The sequence below is a fragment of the Panthera uncia genome, chromosome F1 (assembly GCF_023721935.1).
Source record: "Panthera uncia isolate 11264 chromosome F1, Puncia_PCG_1.0, whole genome shotgun sequence".
Lineage (NCBI taxonomy): Eukaryota > Metazoa > Chordata > Mammalia > Carnivora > Felidae > Panthera > Panthera uncia.
The window spans coordinates 35,011,302-35,033,533 of NC_064813.1; the positions used below are offsets into that span (position 1 = coordinate 35,011,302).

Genomic DNA, 22,232 nt, shown 5'->3' on the forward strand with positions numbered 1-22,232 from the left:
GGGGATGGGTATTGAGGAGGGCACCTTTTGGGATGAGCACTGGGTGTTGTATGGAAACCAATTTGACAATAAATTTCATATATTGAAAAAAAAAAAAACTAGGCTGAATGAAGTTTCATAAGGACTGTTCTCCAGTCAAAACCCTGGACCAGACTAATCCGTCTTGCATTCCCATTTCCTAAGCAACTTTGACATATTTTTCTGTCATTCAAAATGGAACACAGCTTTTAATTTTCTTTCTCATTTTTTCAACAGCCAGTATAGCCTACGCAATGAAATTAAGAGTAGTTTTATGTGATATGGCCTAAAGGCATCAAACATGATTTCATTATGCCGCTAATATTTCAGATATTTTACTGAAATAATTGCTAGTTTCTGTTCAATATTCTGCTCATGTATCAATATTTTCCTTTTGAATAGCAACAGACCAACTTAAGAGTTGCAAAATACCAAATTTTTATCGAAGAAAACTGCTAAGTCCGCGTATGCCTGAATATAATCATAATGCCAGAATAAATTACAGATGTTTGGGGAACAGTGCACAGATGCAAATATCCTGCATAAATGGAAACTGGTATCCTGAACCAAACTGCAGAGGTAAGATTTGTTTTAGAGATATTTTTGTAAGAGAAAAAAACCCAGATTTTGTAGAACTTATTTCATCTTTATCAGAAAAGTTGTCTTGTAATTAGCATGTTTTTAAATTAAATTGTTTATTGCGTCACATAAATTTTTAAGTTGATGGTGAAGATAGAAACTACTCACAACACTATTTTCAAATATTATCACTTAAGAGCCCTTGCCTTCTGGTAAAGGTGATGAAGTAAACCCATTTTTACTGTTACAATCTCTTGAATGATAAAAGAAAAAAAAAAAAAGAACGGTAAAAATAGAACAAAAACTCAATCTTCAATGATGTTGGGAAACAACTAAAACCCAAATGACACACTGTGAAGGTTAAACTAACAGACATGACAAAGTCTGGACCAAAAGTAGAAATTAGTCTGGGAAGAAAAATGATCAAGGAATTATTTTCCTAATATTAAATCTCACATTCCTCAAAGGCTTGTTTTCAAATTATTTAATTTGAGCAACAGGATTATAAATTACAAACAATTATAAAGTGGGCACCATATTAAATTAAAATAAACCAGGCATAGAAAAGATATAATGCTTACAGAGAAATAACAAGATAGAGAAAACAGAGTAGACTTCAGACTTCTCACCAGCAATAATATAAGAAGCCAGGATAAAATGGAGCATTATCTTCAAAGTGCTTAGAAAAAGTAATTGGCAACCAGTGTTTTCCATACCCAAAGCATTTATTGATGATTACAAAATAAATACATGTTTAAACACAGGAGAGATGAAGGGAATTTACCACTCAAAATCATCCTTTGAAATAAATCATATAAAATATATATCGGCAAGATGAAATATTAATTCTTAACAAAAGAATGGGGTGTTATCAGAAATTGTGAGGGTAAAAAGTAAAATATATTAAATTTAAAGAAGTAATAATTTCAAGAAGCTAGGGTAACTATATTTTGTTTAAAACCACTAAAATGTTTTTATTTTTGTTAAATTTCTTTATTCAATATATTTTTATTTTTATGTAAGGAAGTGAAGTATTGCTCTGAGTGTTTCAACCATTTTAAAGCCTTTTCTGTGCCCATGTAATGTTTACATTAATCTGTTATTGTGCATTAAATAATTCTCATAAGTTTCAAATATTAATACCCTATAGATTACTTTTTATAACCACAAAGAAATAATACTTCAAAGTAATAATAATATCTATCTACTTCCTTACCCTTCATTTTGTGAAATAATTCACTTCCAAATAACCTAATAACATAGTGTTTACACTACTAAGAACTATAATTCTCAGAGCATATAGTAAAACCCCTTAGAGGCAACCTAACCAAAATTTAGAGTGAAATGTATAGCCTTAAAATAATAAGTTTCGATCTAGTATCTATCTATCTATCTATCTATCTATCTATCATCTATCTTTCATCTATTATCTATCTCCCCTAGGCTAGGAAAAGTAAACTCCAGATATTAGGAGGCAAAATAATAAATGTAAAAGAAGATATGAATGAAATAGAATATTTTACTTACAGCTGATCTGGGAAATAACAATAATTTTATAAAGGTTAATGAGCAGACCTAGCTAATCAATTCTACTCTAGTCAAGAAGAATGGTGGGTAGGTCCAAATAAACATTTCTATAAGCCAAAATTAGATGAATATACAAATATAAGAAAAATAATATAAGAATACAGTTTTGAAAATGAAGGAGTTAAAAACATTAATTGAAAAGGAAAATCCCATGAAAAGGGCATTTACAGATCTTAGGAGAATGCTGTTTCTGGAGATTTCCCTTAACCTAGGGTAGTTGTCTTGACAAAGTTCTAGCAATCCTGGATTTCAAGTCCATTTTTCCATTGGAGTTATTTCACTCCCCACAGTTGACTTTTCATGGAAAGCCCTTTTAAGACAACCCACAGCTAGCCTTTACCTGTGGTTTCCATCCTAGCCACTGAGATTTGGAAATGGAAAATATCACCAGTGCAGGCATGCCTTTAGGTGTTACCAGACAGACTACTTCAGTTATTCTCAAATTTCAAGTGTGAGTCAGAAACTGTTCTTTGTACCATTAATTCCCTGGGAAAAGCAGTTATATAGAAGCTTCCTACTTTCGCTTGGCCTAAGCGGAATGTGATTTTACCCTTCTCTCTCCCATGATATAACATGCAGACAGCACTCTTTAAGGAAACCTTTACTACTGGCTCTTTAAAACTCATCCTTTTAGCCTCTCATGCGTGCAATACCAGTTTAATGGGAGCAGAGCATAATTTATAATCTCTTGGCATGTCTTTAAAAAGTTTTTTATTGGGGTGTCTGGGTGACTCAGTCAATTGAGCATCCCACTCATGATTTCATCTCAGGCCATGATCTCATGGCTTGTGAGACTGAGCCCCACGTCAGGCCCTGTGCTGAAAGCATGGAGCCTGCTTAGGCTTCTCTCTCTCTGCCCCTCCCCTGCTTGCATGCTCTCTCTGTTTCTAAAAAAAAAAAAAAAAAAAAAAAATAAAAAAAAAAAAAAAAAAAGTTTTTTTATCATTTATCATCTCATTTTAAATCTTGGTATAATTGAATTTGGAAGACTAGGCAAAGGAAAGAAGAATATTCTTATTTTAATGCTTTGTGTTGCATATACAAACATGTATGGGTCTCAAAACATCATAGTTCATGAAAAAAGCAAGTTGCCTTACGATATGCTATAGTATAGCTCTTATAAATGCTAAAAAATAAATAAATTCACAGACACGAATTTTTCTTGTTTTCCAGATATAAGTAACATTGTCTTCTTCCTTTTCTTAATAAAAGAAACTAGATCCTGCAGCTATAGTAAAGTTCCTCTTGTGGCCTCACTGGTTTCCTCATTTTTCCTTCTACTTAATCACATATGTGTAATTTCTAGTTTTTATTTTCTCTAAACACATACATGTGAATCCACATTTAATATCCACAAGAGGAACTTTACTATAGCTGTAGAATCTAGTTTCTTTTATTAAGAAAAGGAAGAAGACAATGTTACTTATACCCGTAAAACAAGAAAAATCAAGATAAAGTATGAAATTATAGTTTTTTTTTTAATTTGAGAGAGAGAGAGAGAAAGCATGTGTGAGTGGGCAGAGGGGCCGGGGTGGGGGGGGGGGTAGAGAGAGAGAGAAAGAGAGAAAGACAGGGAGAGAGAGAGAGAGAGAGAGAAAAGAGAGGAAGAGAGAGAGAATCTTAATCAGGCTGGATGCTCAACGCAGAGCCCAATGCAGGGCTTGATCCTATGACCCTGGGATCATGACCTGAACCAAAATCAAGAGTGACTGAGCCACCTAAGCACCTCTAAAATTATAGTTTTTTTTTTTTTATTTTAAACAGTCTTAGAGCTAAGAAACCAACGAATGAAATTCCAGAATATAATATGCCCCTCCAAGGAAAAAAGCAAGTCACATTGCTGCTCTTATCCTTCCTGGAACAGTGAAAGGATGAGAAAGCCACTAGAAACATAAACATAAATAAAATAGCAGAGGTATTTTGTGTTTTTTTTTAACACTTATTTACTTTTGAGAGAGAGAGAGAGAGAGAGCGCACTAGTGGGAGAGGGGCAGAGAGAGAGAGAGGGAGACAGAATCTGAAGCAGGCTCCAGGCTCTGAGCTGTCAGCACAGAGCCCGTTGCAGGGCTCAAACCCACGAACCGTAAGATCATGACCTGAGCCGAAACTGGACGCTTGACCAACTGAGCGACCCAGGCGCCACAAAATAGCAGAGTTTTAAAAGAAAATTTACAAGTGGTATGAAGGCTAGCACAACTGTTAAAATTTTCAGAGTCCTGAAACAAACAACCAAAACATCTGTCAACCTTTTCCAAGTGCCCTGCTAAAGTCTGATGTTAGGGTTAGAAAACAAAAAGAAAGCATCTGGGAAATCTGTCTCCCTCTGATCCTCAATGTTGAGATGACTTCAGAATGCTCACCTCTCTTTTCCTGGAGTTTCCTTTGGAGTCCTGAGTTCCATTTCCGTGTTATATTTCCTGGTCAGTTCTTCATCTTGGCAGGATCGACACAAAAAATCTTGGGGAAAAGAAAATGGGATTATTGCTTTATTGCTGCTTAAATCCCAGAAGTTTTTTTGTGTAAATATTTTCACTTCCTGACAACCCCCCTTCTCCTTTCCAGTCTACTCATACCCTTAACTCCATTTGGGGAAAAAATGTAGTTTGGGCCAAATGACAAAAACAAGACATCCTGCCGCTCTCATTCCCCATGATGCTTTATGTTTGTCTGAGAGAGCCACTCAAGTGACTCTGGAATAAAACATATCTGCCTATATGGAGAAGCAGCAGCATTAAAAATATTACACCTTAATGGTACTTCATTATTAATCCTATTATCATATCATACACATTAATATCTATTCTGTATTGTTGATTTCACATCAGAACCTAATATGTTTGTGTATTAGATAAGGCGGTATATAATGTACCATTCCTCCATTGCTGGTTGTCAGATTACTGATAGTTTTAATACTAAAAATTCTATAAAATATACAGAACACATTAACAATGGTATTTAAAATCCCCAAATATTCTATATGAGCTAGATAAAAATCATAAACATTTGATTTATTGCATCAACTTGATTTTCTTAAAGGTTGTACTTATAGATAATAAAATTATATTTCCAGAATGAGGTAGAAAACTGAGGAGGAAGCTTTATTGAAAGCTGAAAGAAGAGTTTAATAACAATTTCGAGAAATGGTGGTAGATGGCAGGTGGAGATTAGGTGAGGATATTATCAAGTGGCAAATATTTGTCACTCAAATTGCCAGACTTATTTTTTTCTTTTTTTATTTTACAGAGAGAGAATGAGAGCAAGCGTGAGTGGGGGAGAGGGACAGAAGGGGAGAGAGAGAGAGAGAAAGAGAATTTTAAGGAGGCTCCACACTCAGTGCAGAGCCCAATGCGGGGCTCAATCCCACGACCCTGCGATCATGACCTGAATCGAAATCAAGAGTTGGACGCTCAACTGACTGAGCCACCCAGGCTCCTGCCAGACTTACTCTTAAGAAACACAACAAAGTCCTTCATTTTACAGACCAGGAATACAAGACCCCAAGAAGTCACTTAGCCAAAATCAAGACTGGAACTCGTTTCTTGGTTCTTATATTAGTGCTGTTTCAACTACACTATATCTATACTAGGTTGAAATTTCTAAAGACAATGTCCATACTTCTGTAAGGAAAGTAAGTTGGACAACTGACGTAATCATGCATAATATTTTTCCTAAAATATAATAGCAATGATATTTGAATATTTAACTTGGTTAGTTGGGATTTGGTTTACATTTTTTAAATTATTATTTATGTTTGAGATTACAGACAATGTCAACCTTCCTATTTCCCTATTTGGGACTTCTAGGAGGTAAACAGCACATGGTTGCTGATTCCCAAGATTGGCATCACACACCTTGATGCTCAGTCAAGAGTCTTGATGAAATTCAACAAGTATTCATCCTTGTGACTTTGTATTTAAATAAAAATATTTGCACACCTAAACAGAAATGAATAAATGACACTACAAAATTCTTCAACAAAGGGGAAATGGGACACCCAAAGTAGGAAAACGTCTACGTAACAGGGCAAACTGCCCCATCTATCTATTGAATGTGTCTTATCTTCTTTTCATGTACTTTTCATAGCTTGTCCTCTGGCCTATGAGCCAGACTTCACCAACAGAAAATGTGCAATAACAGTAATATCAGGCTATTCTTTATCTTCTTTTGCAGAGTTAGTTGAGCCAAAACAGATAATTAAAGACTGACCCTGTTAAAGGTTGACTAGAATAATGATGACACTGGAATGAAATTCTTTTATGCCATATATTTCTTAAACCAATAAACAAATAGGGCAAGTCACATAGAGCATAGAAATATGCATGAGTGGTCCCACCTCTCAGAGAACCCTCTGGGTTTTCACAGAAATAGCTTTTGTTTACAGGATTTGAAGTATAGAATTCTAATGTGCCTTCCTTTCCTTGAAAAAATAAACCCAATGTAAAATTCAGGTTCCAGGTAGTATGTGTGTTTTCGCTGAAATTATACTGATCTTAGGTTCTACTCACATAATTTTGGAAATGTTTACTATAAATTATTAGTATATTTTTAAATTTAGTGAAACCAGGAGAGATAAGCTCACTCTTCTATATTGGTTTTAAAAGAAAGTAGTATAGTGGGAGATAAAAAAATATGTATTAATTTCTTTGTAATAATTTTGAAGGGAAGTACCACTTTAGCAGCTTCTGTCCTGGGGTGGGGGGTGGGGAATGAACTGAAGGAGAACACTGTATGACTCCAGGTCAGGAGGTGGGACTGTGGCTCAGTTAATGATGTTTTGGCATCCAAATTGGCCATTTAAAATTTATCCCTTAGAACAAACCAAGCAACCAAAAGTAAGTTAATTTCTACTCAAACAGAAGCATTCTAATTACATTGATCACCAGTCATTGTCATGTTTAGAACAAAAGGCAAATCACGAAAGCTTTTATTGAGATCAAAGGTTAGGTTATTAAGGGAAGTCTTAATTGGTTCCCTCATTACTATTACCAATTTAATTTTTTTGTGTTCACTTGTTTGAATAACATGTGCATAACTTATTTGAATCATATAAATTAGCTAGAAAAAACTAAAAGGGTTAATTTGTACAAGAGACAGAATAATGAATAGGAAATAGAAGGGAACACCAGAGAAATTTTAATCTGATGGTTGTACCCCAAAAGTGCTTGTTAAACCTTAAACTATGTTAACATAAAGTACATTTGTCACTATAGCATCATATATATACCTAAAAATATACATACATACACAATCGTTATACTGAAATATACTGAAATATTATCTTGTTGAGCTGTTTTCTTTAGATTTTATTAATCAAATAAGTTAATTCCAATATTTTTTAGGAAAAGAGACACAACTCTGCCCACCTCCACCTCAGATACCTAATGCTCAGAATATGCTAACCACAGTGAATTATCAGGATGGAGAAAAAGTAGCTGTTCTTTGCAAAGAAAATTATCTACTTCACGGAGCAAGAGAAATTGTGTGTAAAAGTGGAAAATGGCAGTCATTACCCCAGTGTGTTGGTTAGTAGTTTATTTCTAAATAATGTTATTGAAAAAGTATTTACTAATCTTCTTTGCTTTATCTAAAGAAAAGGAAAAAGAATTTATGATTTATGTGGTGCACCGTATTTTGAAGCATTAAATTGTCATCTAGTTACTCAATGCTGTCACTTTTAAAAACTGTTTCTTTAGGAGGTATTTACAACAGTGACCGTATAAGAAAGAAGCTTGAGGTCTTTACTGGATATCCACTTTTATTAAGTGTGTTTACTTGATATGCAGCTTAAGATATAGAATAGGCAGTTGGGAGTGGTCAGGGCTAGGATGTAAACTTGGTAACTGCTAGTATATAGATGATTTCTAAAGCTACAGGACTGGATGGGATCACATGGAGAGCCCAAATGGCTAACAAAGAGAGGAGGTCGAAGGGACAGCCTTGGAGACTCTCCATTATTAGAGATCTGGGAAATGAGGAGTAGCCAGATAGTACCCAGAAAAACTAGGGAAGGCTGATAAAATGATTCTAGGACACAATTACATTGTGTGTGTTGGGGGAGGCGGGGTTCCCCCACATCCAACAAGCAACTCTTAGACACCTGCTAGGTGTCCTACAATTCAACTCAATTCTGACACTATGCAGGGCTAGCATCAGATTTCTACAGGTTAAGAACTCAGTCTTAGAAGACTGCTTCTCGTATCCACTTCAGATGCCAGTCGCACATCTAGGTTGCACATCTGTGTGTTTCTGACTGACTGGCTATAGCTTGGAGGTTCCCACAACCCCCCTCCTTGTGTTTGATTAATTTGCTAGAGCAGTTTGCAGAACTCAGAGAAACATTTACTTACTAGATTATGGGTTTATTATAAAAGTATATAACTCAGGAACAGCCAGACGGAAGAGATGTATAGGACAAGGTATGGGGAAAGGGCACAAGACTTCCATGCCCTTTCCAGCCACCACTTTTCCCACATCTCCATGTATTTACCAAGAAACTCTCAGAACCTTGTCCTTTTGGGGTTTTATGGAGGCTTCATTACATAGGCATGATTGATTAAGCCATTAGCCATTGGTGATTGATTCAACCTCCAGCCCTTATCTCTTCCCCCGTAGGTCAAGATGGGAATGAAAGTTCCAACCCCCTCATCACATGGTTAGCCCTCCTGGCAACCAGGTTATCCTCTGGTGACCTACGGGTCTTATAAAAGTCATCTCACGAACATAACAGAAGACACATTTACTTCTCTCATCATTTGTGAAATTCCAAGAGTTTTAGGATCTCTGTGCCAGGAATGGGGAATAATACCAAATATTTATCATAAATCACATTATCAGAGCTGGTGTCCCAGAAGCAATATCAAGGACATACTTCAGAAGGACATGTTACACAATATCATTCAAAAGGTGGGCAAGCATGTCAAAGACTACTTAGAACTGGACGAGATGACTGATAATTGAACAATGGATTTAGGTACCTAAAGTTATTGGTAGCTCTGCTTAGAGGTATTTCAGCACTGGGAAATACCTAATTGCAGTGTGTTCCAGAGAGAATGTGGGCTGATAAAGTAAGATCAGGGATGATAGGAAACAAGTAGGTTTGCTCTAAAGGGACGAGAGAAATGAGGCAGTAGCTGGATATGGGGTGTGGATAAAGGGAAATTTTACCTTACATTGTGACATTTTCAACACGTTTGTATGTCGATGAATGATTTGGTAGAGAAGGACAAATTAATACAGCCAAAAGGGACGATTCATGGTCTTTGCTGAGTTTAATGGAGAAAGAATCTAGTGCCCACGTGAAAGAGTTAGTCCGAGAAAAATACAGGAAGAGTCACTCAATGAAACAAGAAATAGAAGAAGTTATTCAGGATAAGATTATTTATTTGGCCATTTCGTATCTATATCCTTGGTGATATGTAGGAAGATAAATCAGTACAATGGAATGTATCCTAGCCATTCTTAACATGAAGTTGAAATTTTTATTGACAGAGAAAGATGCCTACGCTATTATTTGGAATTGGAAAATAAATGGAAGGCAGTAGGTCAATAATTCATTTCACAGGTACATGCTACTTGCAGAAAGTAACAGTTGTCCCAGAGAATAGAAATGGGAAGGGAGTTATTTATTTTTACCTTTCCTCTTTAAATAAAAAAATTTATGGAGGAGGTGGACAGTAGACCAGATAAGATTTACTTATCTGTTCATCACACATTAAATAAAAACTATTCCTAGTTGCATGCCCTTATAATACATATGTACTCAATACCTAAGTTTATTTGACTTATGGGTGCCCTTATAATACGTGCTCTTATAAGATATATGTACTCAGTACTTAAGTGTATTTGACTTATGGGTGAAGGGAAGCACTATAATTTTTGGTTATCAGGTTATATTGTAGAAATTATATAATGAGTTATTTGAGCTTGCAGACATCATATTAAACATCGAACATATAATATAAAGAAATGTATTTATACTAATTTATTTAAACTACATATCGGTTTTCTCTCAACACATAAATGTTATTTTCCAGAGTCAACACAATATTGTGGTTCCCCTCCACCTATTAGCAATGGAGATATCACCTCATTCCCATTAACAGTATATCCTCCAGGATCAAAAGTCCAGTACCATTGCCAGTCTTTCTATGAACTTCGGGGCTCCATAGATGTAACGTGCAGAAATGGACAGTGGTCAGAACCACCAAAATGCATAGGTGAGTTTGTCGTATTCTCCTAGAGTCTGAGATTTGATATTCATAGTAAAGCTCTCATGGACTAATTTCATAGGATGATTTTTACTTAAGTTCAGTTCAGCTGAAAACCTATCTTACATGGATTCAAGCCACTTAGCGAGTATTTGGTGGAGCTAGGAATCAGACACAGGAATCTGGTTCCAAATTTCATGTAGTTAAGCCTGAGGCTATGGTGGCCTCTCCTGTCTACAAAAAAGTGAGGGAGAAAAAAGATCAACCTCACTCTAACAGTAAAAGGACTGGTCTATCATATGTCATCAGGAAAATACTTGGTAATGTACCTTAGAATCCTGGGCATGGACAAATCTAGGTACGAAAAGAAGTTCCTTATGGTCACCTCTGCCTAGGATGGCTCCTCAAATTTAACCATGTGCTTATTTTTAAAACTCAGAACAATTCCTATATCAGAGATGATGGGCTATAGAGAACATGCTGCTTAGTACTGCTGGGCATGCTATTTACTCAGGGGAATGTTACCTCTCAAAATGCTAAATTTAAAAATGAATGAGGGGACTCTGATCATGGGGGGAAGGTAATACTGCTTTCCTACAGAAATCAATGTTGCAAAAAAGTGACAACCCACTGATAATTACTTTGTGGAAAAGGAGCTCTAAATAAGAAATATAATAGCTAATATAATAGCTAGTAGAATTTTTGGTCTTATTGATAAATAATTACCTTCGAGAATATGCTAAGTGAATATTTTAAGAGATGGTTGGTTTTTATATATATTGTGCCTTCTTCAGTCCACTTTCTGCACCGTATATCTGATAGACAGAAGTAAACTTGTTTTTACTGTAATATTTAGTAAGATGTTAATACATCTGTATGCTCACACTATGCACATTTTGGAAACAATGTAAAAGAGAATCCTGAGTTGGGAAAGGAGGGTGAATAACACTGACCCTAACAGAACATTTTAATTTAATCCTATATGGCATGTGGTTTTTAGGCATGCAAAGCACAGTAACTGAGAGCACAGACTCTGAAGTCAAACTGCCAGGGTCCATATTCTGGTTCAAAATACTCATTAAGTTATGTGACCTTGGAGAAATTACTCAGTCTTTCTGAGCCCCCATCTCCTGTTGTGTAGCTCAGGGAAATGATGCACAGTGTTTAGAGATAAGGCAAAGTACTAAGAACAGTACTGGGCAAACTCAATAAATATTAGCTTTTAATATCCTTTCATAAATTTTATTTAATTCCAAAATATTCTTAAAAGAAATGTCACTACTCTTGGAAAGGGAAAGGTATATTATTAATGATGTATTTTTTTTAATTCTTTCAGACGCATGTATAATATCTGAAGATAACATGAACAAATATAACGTGCAGTTAAGAGGAAAAGACACCAAAAAACTTTATGTAAAAACAGGGGATTTTGTTGAATTTGAATGTAAATGGCCACATAAAGCAAACACGTCAATACAGTCATTTCGGGCAATCTGTCAGGAAGGGGAAGTTGAATATCCCAGATGTGAATGAAACGAGCATTAATTTCCCTGAATATAAATTTTAAAGTAATGCTATATGTATGTTGTAAGTATGCATTATATAGGCAATTCTATAATTAATGTATTTATTCTTTCGAGTGTTGCTTATCTCAGTTTTATTTTGAACTCTGAATTTTCAGAGATTCACAAATTTATAAACCAAGAGCAACGCTTCACTTATTAGGTGGACCATATTATACCTGGGTCAAATCATAGTGCTGGGTCTCCTGTTCATATATTACCCACAGAAAGTGAGCATGTGCCTCAACTCAGTACTTTGTCCCATCTAACCTCTTCTAATTGTCTAAAATGTATAAGATAACTTCAAGGCTTTCCATCTTTCTATCACATCATAAAATATAAAAACTGTAGGGTGCCTGGGTGGCTCAGTCCGTTAAACGTCCGACATTGGCTCAGGTCATGATCTCACATTTCATTAAGTTCGAGCCCCGCGTCGAGCTGTGTGCTGACAGCTCAGAGCCTGGAGCCTGCTTTGGACTCTGTGTCTCCCCCTCTCTCTGCCCCTCCCCTGCTCACTCTCTGTCTCCCTCTTTCTAAAAAATAAATAAACATTAAAAAAAGTTTCCTAAATACAAAAACTGTCACCTTTTATGCTTGTAGCAAGCATTAGTAAATATTAAAAAGTCCTCTGATGGGAGGCTGATTACTCAGCAAATACTAAATACACCATCTTCCACAAATGGGTGGAAGACTAAAATTTTTACAAATCCTAGTGCAGAACTTCTATTATAGTCAAGATGTGATACATGCATACAAAAAGGTAACCATAAATGAAAATTATTAGGTTACAATAGTGCATCTATAGGATTATCTAGATATGCATACATACTTAAAAAAGATTGAGAGTAAACACAAAGTTTGGCTGTAATAATTCTATGTGGTCTGTGGTTTCAGAAATTAGAATACTTGTAAATTTTTATATTCCTACATTTTATAATTTTTCATTTTGAATTATATTACTTTTACAGTTAGATGAGAGTTATCAAGAACTGTGATTAGAGACCAAGAAAGTAGAAGATTGAGAGTATAAGAACTCTGTGCTGTGGGCCAGGAGGCTGACTTCATACCAAAGCTCCGTTATTTTTTGATGTACCATAGTTTGGGGAAATACTGAACAGGAACTTTTAGAAATGTCCTTTGCATGTTCCTGTATTTTAGGTAGCATAGTATAGTTAAAACATTTTTTTGGCCAGCAAGTTTTTTTTAAGTATCTATGAAAATGGTGACAACAATTTCTTAAAAGCTTCATGACTAGAGATACAGCAATAGATTTTTAGATAAGACATCAAAACAAACAATCAAGAAATAGAGAAATTGGACTTTATCAAGACTAAAAACCCTCATTCTTTAAACAATGCTAATAAGAAAATGAAAGCATGCAGATATAATCGGAAAAAATAGCTGCAAATTATATATCTGATAAGGGACTCGTATCCAGAATTAAAGAACTCTTACGAGTGAAAATAGAAAGACAACCTGATTTTAAAATGAGCAAAAGGTCTAAACAGACATTTCTCCAAAAAAGATGTACGAATGGCCAAAAAACACATGAAAAGATACCTAACACCATCAATCATTAAGTAACTAAATCAAAATCTCCATGAGATAGTACTTCCCACCCACTAGGATGACTATAATCAGTCAGATGGTAACAACTATTGTTAAGAATGTGGAAAAATTAGAACACATATACACTACTGATGGGAATGTAAAGCAATACGCCCAATTTGGAAAATAATTTGGAAGTTCTTTGAAAGGTTGAAATAGAGTTATCATAGACTCAGTAGTCTACTCCTAGATATATACCAAAAGAAAGACAAACATGTATCACACAAGCACTGTAACATGAATGTCTTAGCAGAATTATTCATAATAGCCCCAAAATAGAAACAACCCAGATGCTTGTCAATATACACAAAACATGCATCTTACATACTATTATTTGGTTATAACAAAGGAATAAAGTGCTATCAAATGCCACAGCATGGATGAACCTCAGAATCTTTATGTTGAGAAAAGCCAGTCACGAAGACGACGTATTATGTGATTCCATTTGTAGGGTATGTCCAGAATAGACAGGTGTAGAGGGGACAGAAGGTAGGTCGATGGTTGCTTAGGGCTGGAGTAGGGAGGCAGGGGCTGATAGTTAACAGTGACAATGTTCTAAAATTGATTGTGGTGATGAGTGTACAACTCTGTGATTATACAACAAAACATTGAATATACATTTTGAATGGGTGAATTGTATGATGTGTGAATTATATCTCAATAAAGTGTTCTAAAAACTGTGGCCAACATTTCAAAATCAGGACAAACACTGGTAATTAAAAAATAAAATAAAAAATTAAGACCATATCAGAATTTATAATGAATTTATTTATTTATTTATTTATTTTTAAGTTTTTTAATGTTTATTTATTTTTGAGAGAGAGAAAAACAGAGTGCAAGTAGTAAAGGGGCAGAGAAAGAGGAAGACACAGAAGTGGAAGCAGGCTCCGGGTTCTGAGCTGTCAGCACAGAGACCAACCTGGGGCTCGAACTCACCAACCTCAAGATCATGACCGGAGCCAAAGTCAGACGCCCAACCAAGTCAACCAGGCACCCCTATAGTGAATTTATACTAACTCAAAGATTGATGGGGTTGAATAAAAAAGAAGTTGGAACCCACAGTGGTTATCTATTAAAACAGCTGACTTCTTGGATAGGAGAAAGGCAGGCAGAAGTTTTATTTTTCCTCCTCCAGTTTGAGGAGGAAATCTTAAAAGGAAACTGCTAACTTAAAATGTTTAGAATGATAAAATACATACACAATATTTTACTTAGGGGCACGTGGGTGGCTCAGTCGGTTGAGATTCCAACTTTGGCTCTTGTCATGATCTTGTGATTGATTCATGGGTTTGAGCCCTGCATTGGGCTTGCTGCTGTTAGTGAAGAATCCGCTTTGGATCTTCTGTCCCCCCACCCCGCCCTCTCTCTCGGCCTCTTCCCTGCTTGCGCTGTCTCTCGCAAGAATAAAAATAAAAATCTTTATAAAAATATTTTATTTAGAGCACAATACATAGCAGTATTTTAAACTTAGATATTCTTTCTCAGTTTCTGAGAATTTCTTTCTCAAACTATTTTGTGGCACGTAATTCTAAGGAAGTTGCTTGAGTAGCAGTATAGTACTTGATAAGATGTGCTATTCTTAGCTTACTACTCTCTTCCAAGATGTGAAGAAATTAAAAAAAAATACAAAAGGAGTATAAGACTGGCAATTCCAGAAAGCATTCCTTTATAGACAGTTGTCAGATGAGTAAATTATGTGATATACAAATAACTAGAAGAATGTGAGCTAAACCCATTCTCAAGGGAAAAGACAGGTAACTGATATCGACTATAAGATGATCCAGATATTGGAATAGAGAAGTATTTTAAACAAGAATTATAGCTATTCTAAAGGAAATAATAAAAAAATATGCTCTCGATGAGTAAAAACATAAGACATTAGTGGAAAAATAGAAACTATAAAAGAGAAAGAAATTCTAGAACTTATAATTCAACATCTGAAGAAAAACTTCATGGGGGAGACTTAAGATAGATGGAATTGACAAAAGATAGTGAGCATAAAAATAGATGGAAATAATGGAAATAAACAATGGAAATAATCCAATCTAAAGAAAAAAGAAAAATAATTATAAACTGAGTGTGGGAACGGTTGGTTGGACAATAGGAAAATGAAATGTGTAAATGGAGGCTAATAAGGAATGGAGAAAGGAGGAATATGTAAGAAGAAATATTTGAAGAAGCCAGATCATCAGTTCCTCAAATTAGATGACTGGCATAACTATATGGGATCTAAAAAATTAATAAAGTCAATGCAAGAAAAATAAAAAGAAAATATATTAAATACAAACTACCAAAAACTAACGATAATGAGAGAATCTTGAAAACAACCATTAACTAATGATGCATTACATACAGGGGAAAAATAATTTCAATGAAGGCTGGTTTCTTATTGGCAGATATGGAGGCTGGAAGATAATGGAAAACAGTTTTTCAGTGCTAAAATCAAATATTCTGAACTCAAAATATTATGTCTAGTGAAAAATTCCTTCAAGAAGGAAAGCAAAATTGGCACATTTTTAGAACAAAAGAAAATGAAAATAATTAACTAGGAAAAGTCATTGCCAGGAGACCTACACTATCAGAAATAGGTGTGTATCTGGGAGCCTGGGTGGCTCAGTCAACTGGGCGCCTGACTTCACCTCAGGTCATGATCTCACTGTTGTGGGTTCGAGCCCCACATTGGGCTCTGTGCTGACAGCTCAGAGCCTGGAGCCTGCTTCGGATTCTGTGTCTCCCTTTCTCTCTGCCCCTCCCCTGCTCACACACTCTCTCTCTCTCCTTCAAAAATAAACATTAAAAAAAAGAAGAAATAGGTGTGCATCTGACATGAATTCTCAGGTATATTCTCTTCCTTCTCAGGGTTTTTTCCTCATAACTAACCTTCAGTCACCTGGTTTGAGAAAGAAAGCATGAGCTACTTTTGCAAACCAGAAGCTCCTCTCAGGTGTCTCCAAACCCCTCTATTCTATTACTAACTGTAGGTTTTTCTCACTTGAAGTGCATTCTACTTGAAAAATAATGTCAAAGAACAAAGAAGTGGTATACAACTAAATTAAGTCTAAGTGGTTTTCTTAACCAGACTTCCCTCTGGGAGTGAGCAAAACTCTTCTAACCTGAAAAGCCTTCTTGACATTTCTAAACTTAATAAACTAATACTTTCCCCCATCTTTAAAAAAATTTTTTATTATAAACAATATTTTTTAATGTTTATTTTTGAGTGAGTGAGAGAGAGAGAGAGAGAGAGACAGACAGACCAAGTGCGAGTGGGGGGCAGGGACAAAGAGAGGGGGAGACACAGAATCCAAAGCAGGCTCCAGGCTCTGAGCTGTCAGCACAAAACCTGAAGCAGGGCTCAAACTCACGAACCATGAGATCATGACCTGAGCCGAAGTCGAACACTTACCTGACTGAGCCACTTAGCTGCCCTGTTTTCCTCCTATCTTTAAATGCCCAGTATTTATTTCCTTTCTTCATACCTCCCCCTAAAAGTCTTATTATGCCCAAACTCTTTCGCAATCAACCTCAAATCTCCTGCCTCTCTCTTCTTTTGAAGGTCTAGTCTAACAAATTTCCATATGGAAGAAACTTATCCATCAGTCTTCTCTATCCCAGTACTTAAGCAGCCAAGCGTTGTGGAGAAAACTAAATAGGCAGATGGGTATCTCTCAAAATTCATGATCATTATGTTTTGCCACTGCTAAATAATCTCATTCTATTTTATTTTTGTCTGCCTAATACCCTCCACTCTCGTTTGGATCAAGGCTTTGCACCCTTGACAAAATTACCGGACATGTCACGTGACTGTCTCATTACCAGGTCTTAACACTCCAGCCTCTTTGCTTTCTTTTTGTGTGTTTGTGTACATTGAAAAATAAGAATATGATAGAGTAGGAACTTCCACAATTTTGAACTAAAATGATGTCGCTGGCAACATAAACAAGTACACTTACAGATGTATGTAGTTGAATGGTTTAAATAGTGCTTAGAAACTTACTACATTCTTTGACTAGGATAGAGCTCTGAATGTGCGAAAAGAAAAAGTACTACTCATAATAACGGTAAAATTATGTTAATAAAACAAAGTTTGGAGTTCTGGTCTGATCTGATGTTGGAAGAGCCTGAACTCATCTTCTCCACACGAAATCGCTACCTACTGAGAGAGCAATTCCTCCTGAAGAAGAACTGGGGGTTGACGGCACAGCTTCTGCACAACCAAAGACAGAGAGACCACACAGAATGGCAAGAGAGAAAGAGATCAGTAACAAAGGGAACTAACCCCTCCCCCCCCCCCCCCAGCCCTACAAACTGCCTCATAGTGTCAGTGGGGACGGACACTATGAGAGATCAGATTTGCCAGCCCTGGGACACAGAGAAAAGCCTAAGTTGAAAGAGCGACTAGTATTTAGAGGAACTAGGCCTGAACCTTGCCAAGTGGTGAGACAGCTGCCGGCACTCTCCCTGGGTTGGAGAGGCTGGACGTGCCATGGTTTCTCTTCCTCTTTCACCTTGATAGTGCAGATGGGTGAAGGGTTCTGGGCGCCATAACTGGCCTGCCACCTCAGTGAGCTGCAGTCCCTGATGCACCCCAGGCCCAGACACTCTGGTGCACAGGAAAAAAATCCTTGGTTTCAAAGAGCAAGTAGAACGTAAGGGAACTAGCCCTAGAAATCCACCAAATGGCAGGGGAGCTACTGGAACTCTCTCCGTAGAGCTGCCCAGTGCCACAGTCTGTGTTCCCTGTCCACCTTGCCATCATGGTTGAGGTAAGATCCAAGCACCACAGCAAACCTACTGCCTCAGTGAGCCCCTGGCTCTTAGCCCACACTGGCCCTAGCCATCCTACCAAAGCAGCCCCGCAAGGCACACATCGGGACACCCCCGGTCAGAGCTCACTACAGCTCTAGCCATCACACCAAAATGACACAGATACAAAGCATCCCAGAACACTCCAGGCCCACATCACTTTGGGCCCAGATGGCTTGCAAAGGCACCCCTCAGTGCAGAGCACTGCTGTACCTCCCGGCTCATGCCCGCTTTGGCTCTAGCCACCCTGCCAAGGTACTCCTTGCACAGAGCACCCAGGAACACCCCAGCCTGTGCTTGCCTTGGTTGCATCCTGTTTGGAGCACCTTGGAACCCCAACCTGTACCCTGCTTTGGCTTCAACTGCCCTGCCAGGATGATCCCTGTACTGAGTACCCTTGTCACCCCAGCTTGCATGCACATCAGTTTCAGCTGTCCTCTGCATGTGCCCTCTGAGTAGAAAGCCCCAGGAATACCTCAGCCCATGCCCACTTTAGCTATAGCCAGGATGCCCCCTGCATGGGGCACCTCAGGATTGCCTATCCCATAACCCAACTCAACTCCAGGTATCCCATTGGATGCCTTTCATGTGGATTGCCCCAGATTCCCTGGCCCATGCCCTGCCTTGGCTCTAGCCACTTTGCCAGGGTGCCTTCTGCATGGTGAGCCCCAGAATACCCCAGTTTGTACCCAGTTCAGCTTCAGCTATCCTGCAAGGGTACCCTCTGTGCTGAGAATCCAAGGACCACCCTGGCCCATGCCCACTTCAGCTTTATGTCCTACCAGGGTTCCCTGTGCTCAAAGAGCCCCAGGACCACCCAGGCCCACATACACTTCAGCTCAGGCCATCGCACCAAGGAAGTCTCAGCACAGAGTGCCCCAGAATCCCCAGCCCACACCAGACACAGCTCCAGCCAACCAGCAAAGTCACCAAATACACAGTCTGCATGGGGGAGTACCATACACAAGACCATTCCTTCAAGTTTAGGAGAAGTAGCTGTTCCATCTAATTCATAGATTCAAAAACAGAAAGTCAGGTAAAATGGGGAGATAGAGGAATATGCCCCCAACAAAAGAACAAGACAAAAACCTGGAAAAAGAACTAAGCAAAACAGAGATAAGCAGTATGCCTGACAAGGATTTTAAAGTAATGATGGTAAAGATGCTCACCAGCCTGGAGAAAAGACTGCAAGATCTTAGTGAGGCCTTCAGCAGAGAGATAAAAAAGAATTAATCAGAGTTGAAAAATGCAACAATTGAAATGAAAAACACACTGGAGAGAATCAATAGTAGAGGAGTAAATGCAGAAGAACGTATCAACAATCTAGAAGACAGGGTAATAGAAAGCACTCAATCTGAATAACAAAAAGAAAAGAATTTCAGAAAATGGGGTTATGTTAAAGGATCTCTTGGACAACATCAAGTGAACAAACATTTGTGTTGCAAGAGTACCAGAAAGAGAAGAGGGAGAGTAAAGGAGGCAGAAAATTCATTTGAAGAAATACTAGCTGAAAACTTTCCTAACCTGGGGAAGGAAACAGACATCCAGGTTTAGGGGGCACAGAGAATTCAAAACAAGATGAACCCAAGGAGGTCCACACCACAACACATAATAATTAAAATGTCACAGGTTAACAATAAAAAGAGAATTTTGAAAACAGCGAAATAGAAGCAAAAAAATCACATACAAGAGAAGCCCCATAAGATATCAGCCGATTTTTTAGCAGAAAACCTTTGTAGGTCAGAAAGGAGAGGCATGATATATTCAAAGAGGTGAAAGGGAAAAAATTACAACCAAGAATATGATACCCAGCAAGGCTATCACTCAGAATTGAAGGAGAAACAGAGCTTCCCAGAGAAACCAAAGTGAAAGGATTTAATCGCCACTAAACTTTTTCTACCAGAAATGTTAAAAGGACTTCCTTAAGTGCAAACGTAAAGGCCATAATCAGAGGTAAGAAAATTACTTTAAAATTATATAAAATATAACTACACATATAAAACATGGAGGAGAGAGTAAAAAAGAAGTTCTTTTAGAATGAGTTCAAACTAAACTATCAACTTAACAGTATATAAGTATGTAACAGACTGTTACATACCTAGGATCATATATTTGACCCTCATGGCCACCACAAACCCCAAACCTATAATAGATACACAAAATATAAAGAGAAATAAAGTCAAGGATAACAACACAGAAAGTCATCACTCATGAGGAAAAAGAGAAGAAAGAAAGAAAGAAAGAAAGAAAGAAAGAGAAGGGGGAAGGAAGAGGGGGAGGAAGAAGAGGAGGAGAAGGAGGAAGAGGAGGAGAAGGAGGAGGAGGAGGAGGAGGAGGAGTGGAAGGGGCAAGGGGAAGTGGAAGGAGAAGAAGAAAAGAATAGAGAACTACAAAGGCAACCAGAAAATAGTTAAGAAAATGAAAATAAGTACATACCTATCAATATTTACTTTATTGATGTTTATTTATTTTTGAGAGAGACAGAGCATGACCAGTAGAGGGGCAGAGAGAGGGAGACACAGAATCTGAAGCAGGCTCTAAGCTCTGAGTTGTCAGCACAGAGCTGGATGCGGGGCTTGAACTCAAGAGCTGTGAGGTCATGACTTGAGCTGAAGTCAGACACTCAACTGAGCCATCCAGGTGCCCCAATACCTATCAAGAATTACTTTAAATGTAAATGCTCTGAATATTCCAATCAAAGACATAGGGTGATGGAACAGGTAAACAAGAGCCATCTCTGTGCTGCTGTGAGAGACTTACTTCAGACCTAAAAACACACAGAGTAAAAGTGAAAGGATAGAAAAAGATACAGTAGGCAAATAGAAGGAAAAAAAAATTCATGGTAGCAATACTTATATTAGACAAAAGACTTTAAAACAAAGGTTATAATAAGAGACAAAGAAAAGCATTACATAATGATAAAGGGGTCAATCCACAAAAGGATATAACAATTATAAATATCTATACATCCAACATTGCAGCATCTAAATACATAGGCAAATATTAACAGAAATAAAGGGAGAAATTGACAATATGGCTGTAGTCTGGGACTTCAACACCCCACTACATCAATGGATAGGTAATCCAGGCAGAAAATCAAAGACACAGGAAACTGTGTCTTTGAACAGCACATTAGACCAGAGGGACTTAACACATATACAGAACATCCATCTAAAAACAACACAATATACAGTCTTTTCAAGTGCACATGGAGTCATCTCAAAGACAGATCAGATGTTAAGCAACAAAACAAGTCTCAATAAACTTAAGAGGATGAAAATCATATCATGTATCTTTTCTCACCACAATGGTGTAGAACTAGAAATGAATCACAAGGAAAAAGCTGGAAAAAAAATACAAACACATGGAAGCTAAACACCATGCTACTAAACAGCCAATAAGTCAATGAAGAAATCAAAGAGGAAATAAAAAAAAATACACAGAGACCAATGAAAATGAACACACAACAGTCTAAAATCTTTGGGATGCAACAAAAGCAGTTCTGAAAGGGAAATCTTTAGTGATATAGACTTACCTCAAGAAACAAGAAAAATCTAATAAACAATTTAAACTTACACCTAAAGGAACTAGAAAAAGAACAACAAACAAAGCCCAAGGTTAGCAGAAGGAAGGAAATAATAAAGATAAAAGTAGAAACAAATGAAATAGGAAAGAAAGAAAGAAAGAAAGAAAGGGAAAGAAAGAAAGAAAGAAAGAGGAAGAAAGAAAGAATGAAAGAAAGAAGAAAGGAAGAAAGAAAGAGAAACAAACAAAGAAAGAAAGAAAGAAAGAAGAAAGGAAGAAAGAAAGAAACAGGAAGAAAGAAAGAAAGAAAGAAAGAGAAAGAAAGAGGAAGAAAGAAAGAAAG

The 22,232-nt window shown here is 37.1% G+C and overlaps 1 protein-coding gene across 1 annotated transcript in view; it reads left to right on the forward strand.

Moving 5' to 3' along the window:
* The window catches only part of CFHR5 (complement factor H related 5), a 33,927-nt gene extending 19,612 nt beyond the window's left edge, over positions 1–14,315 (forward strand). The window contains exons 7-10 of the mRNA XM_049634289.1: positions 421–597; positions 7,524–7,706; positions 10,218–10,400; positions 11,728–14,315. Of these exons, the coding sequence (XP_049490246.1) occupies positions 421–597; positions 7,524–7,706; positions 10,218–10,400; positions 11,728–11,924 (740 nt within the window). The 3' untranslated portion in view covers positions 11,925–14,315. The remainder of the gene's footprint in view (positions 1–420; positions 598–7,523; positions 7,707–10,217; positions 10,401–11,727) is intronic.
* Positions 14,316–22,232: the final 7,917 nt, after the last annotated feature.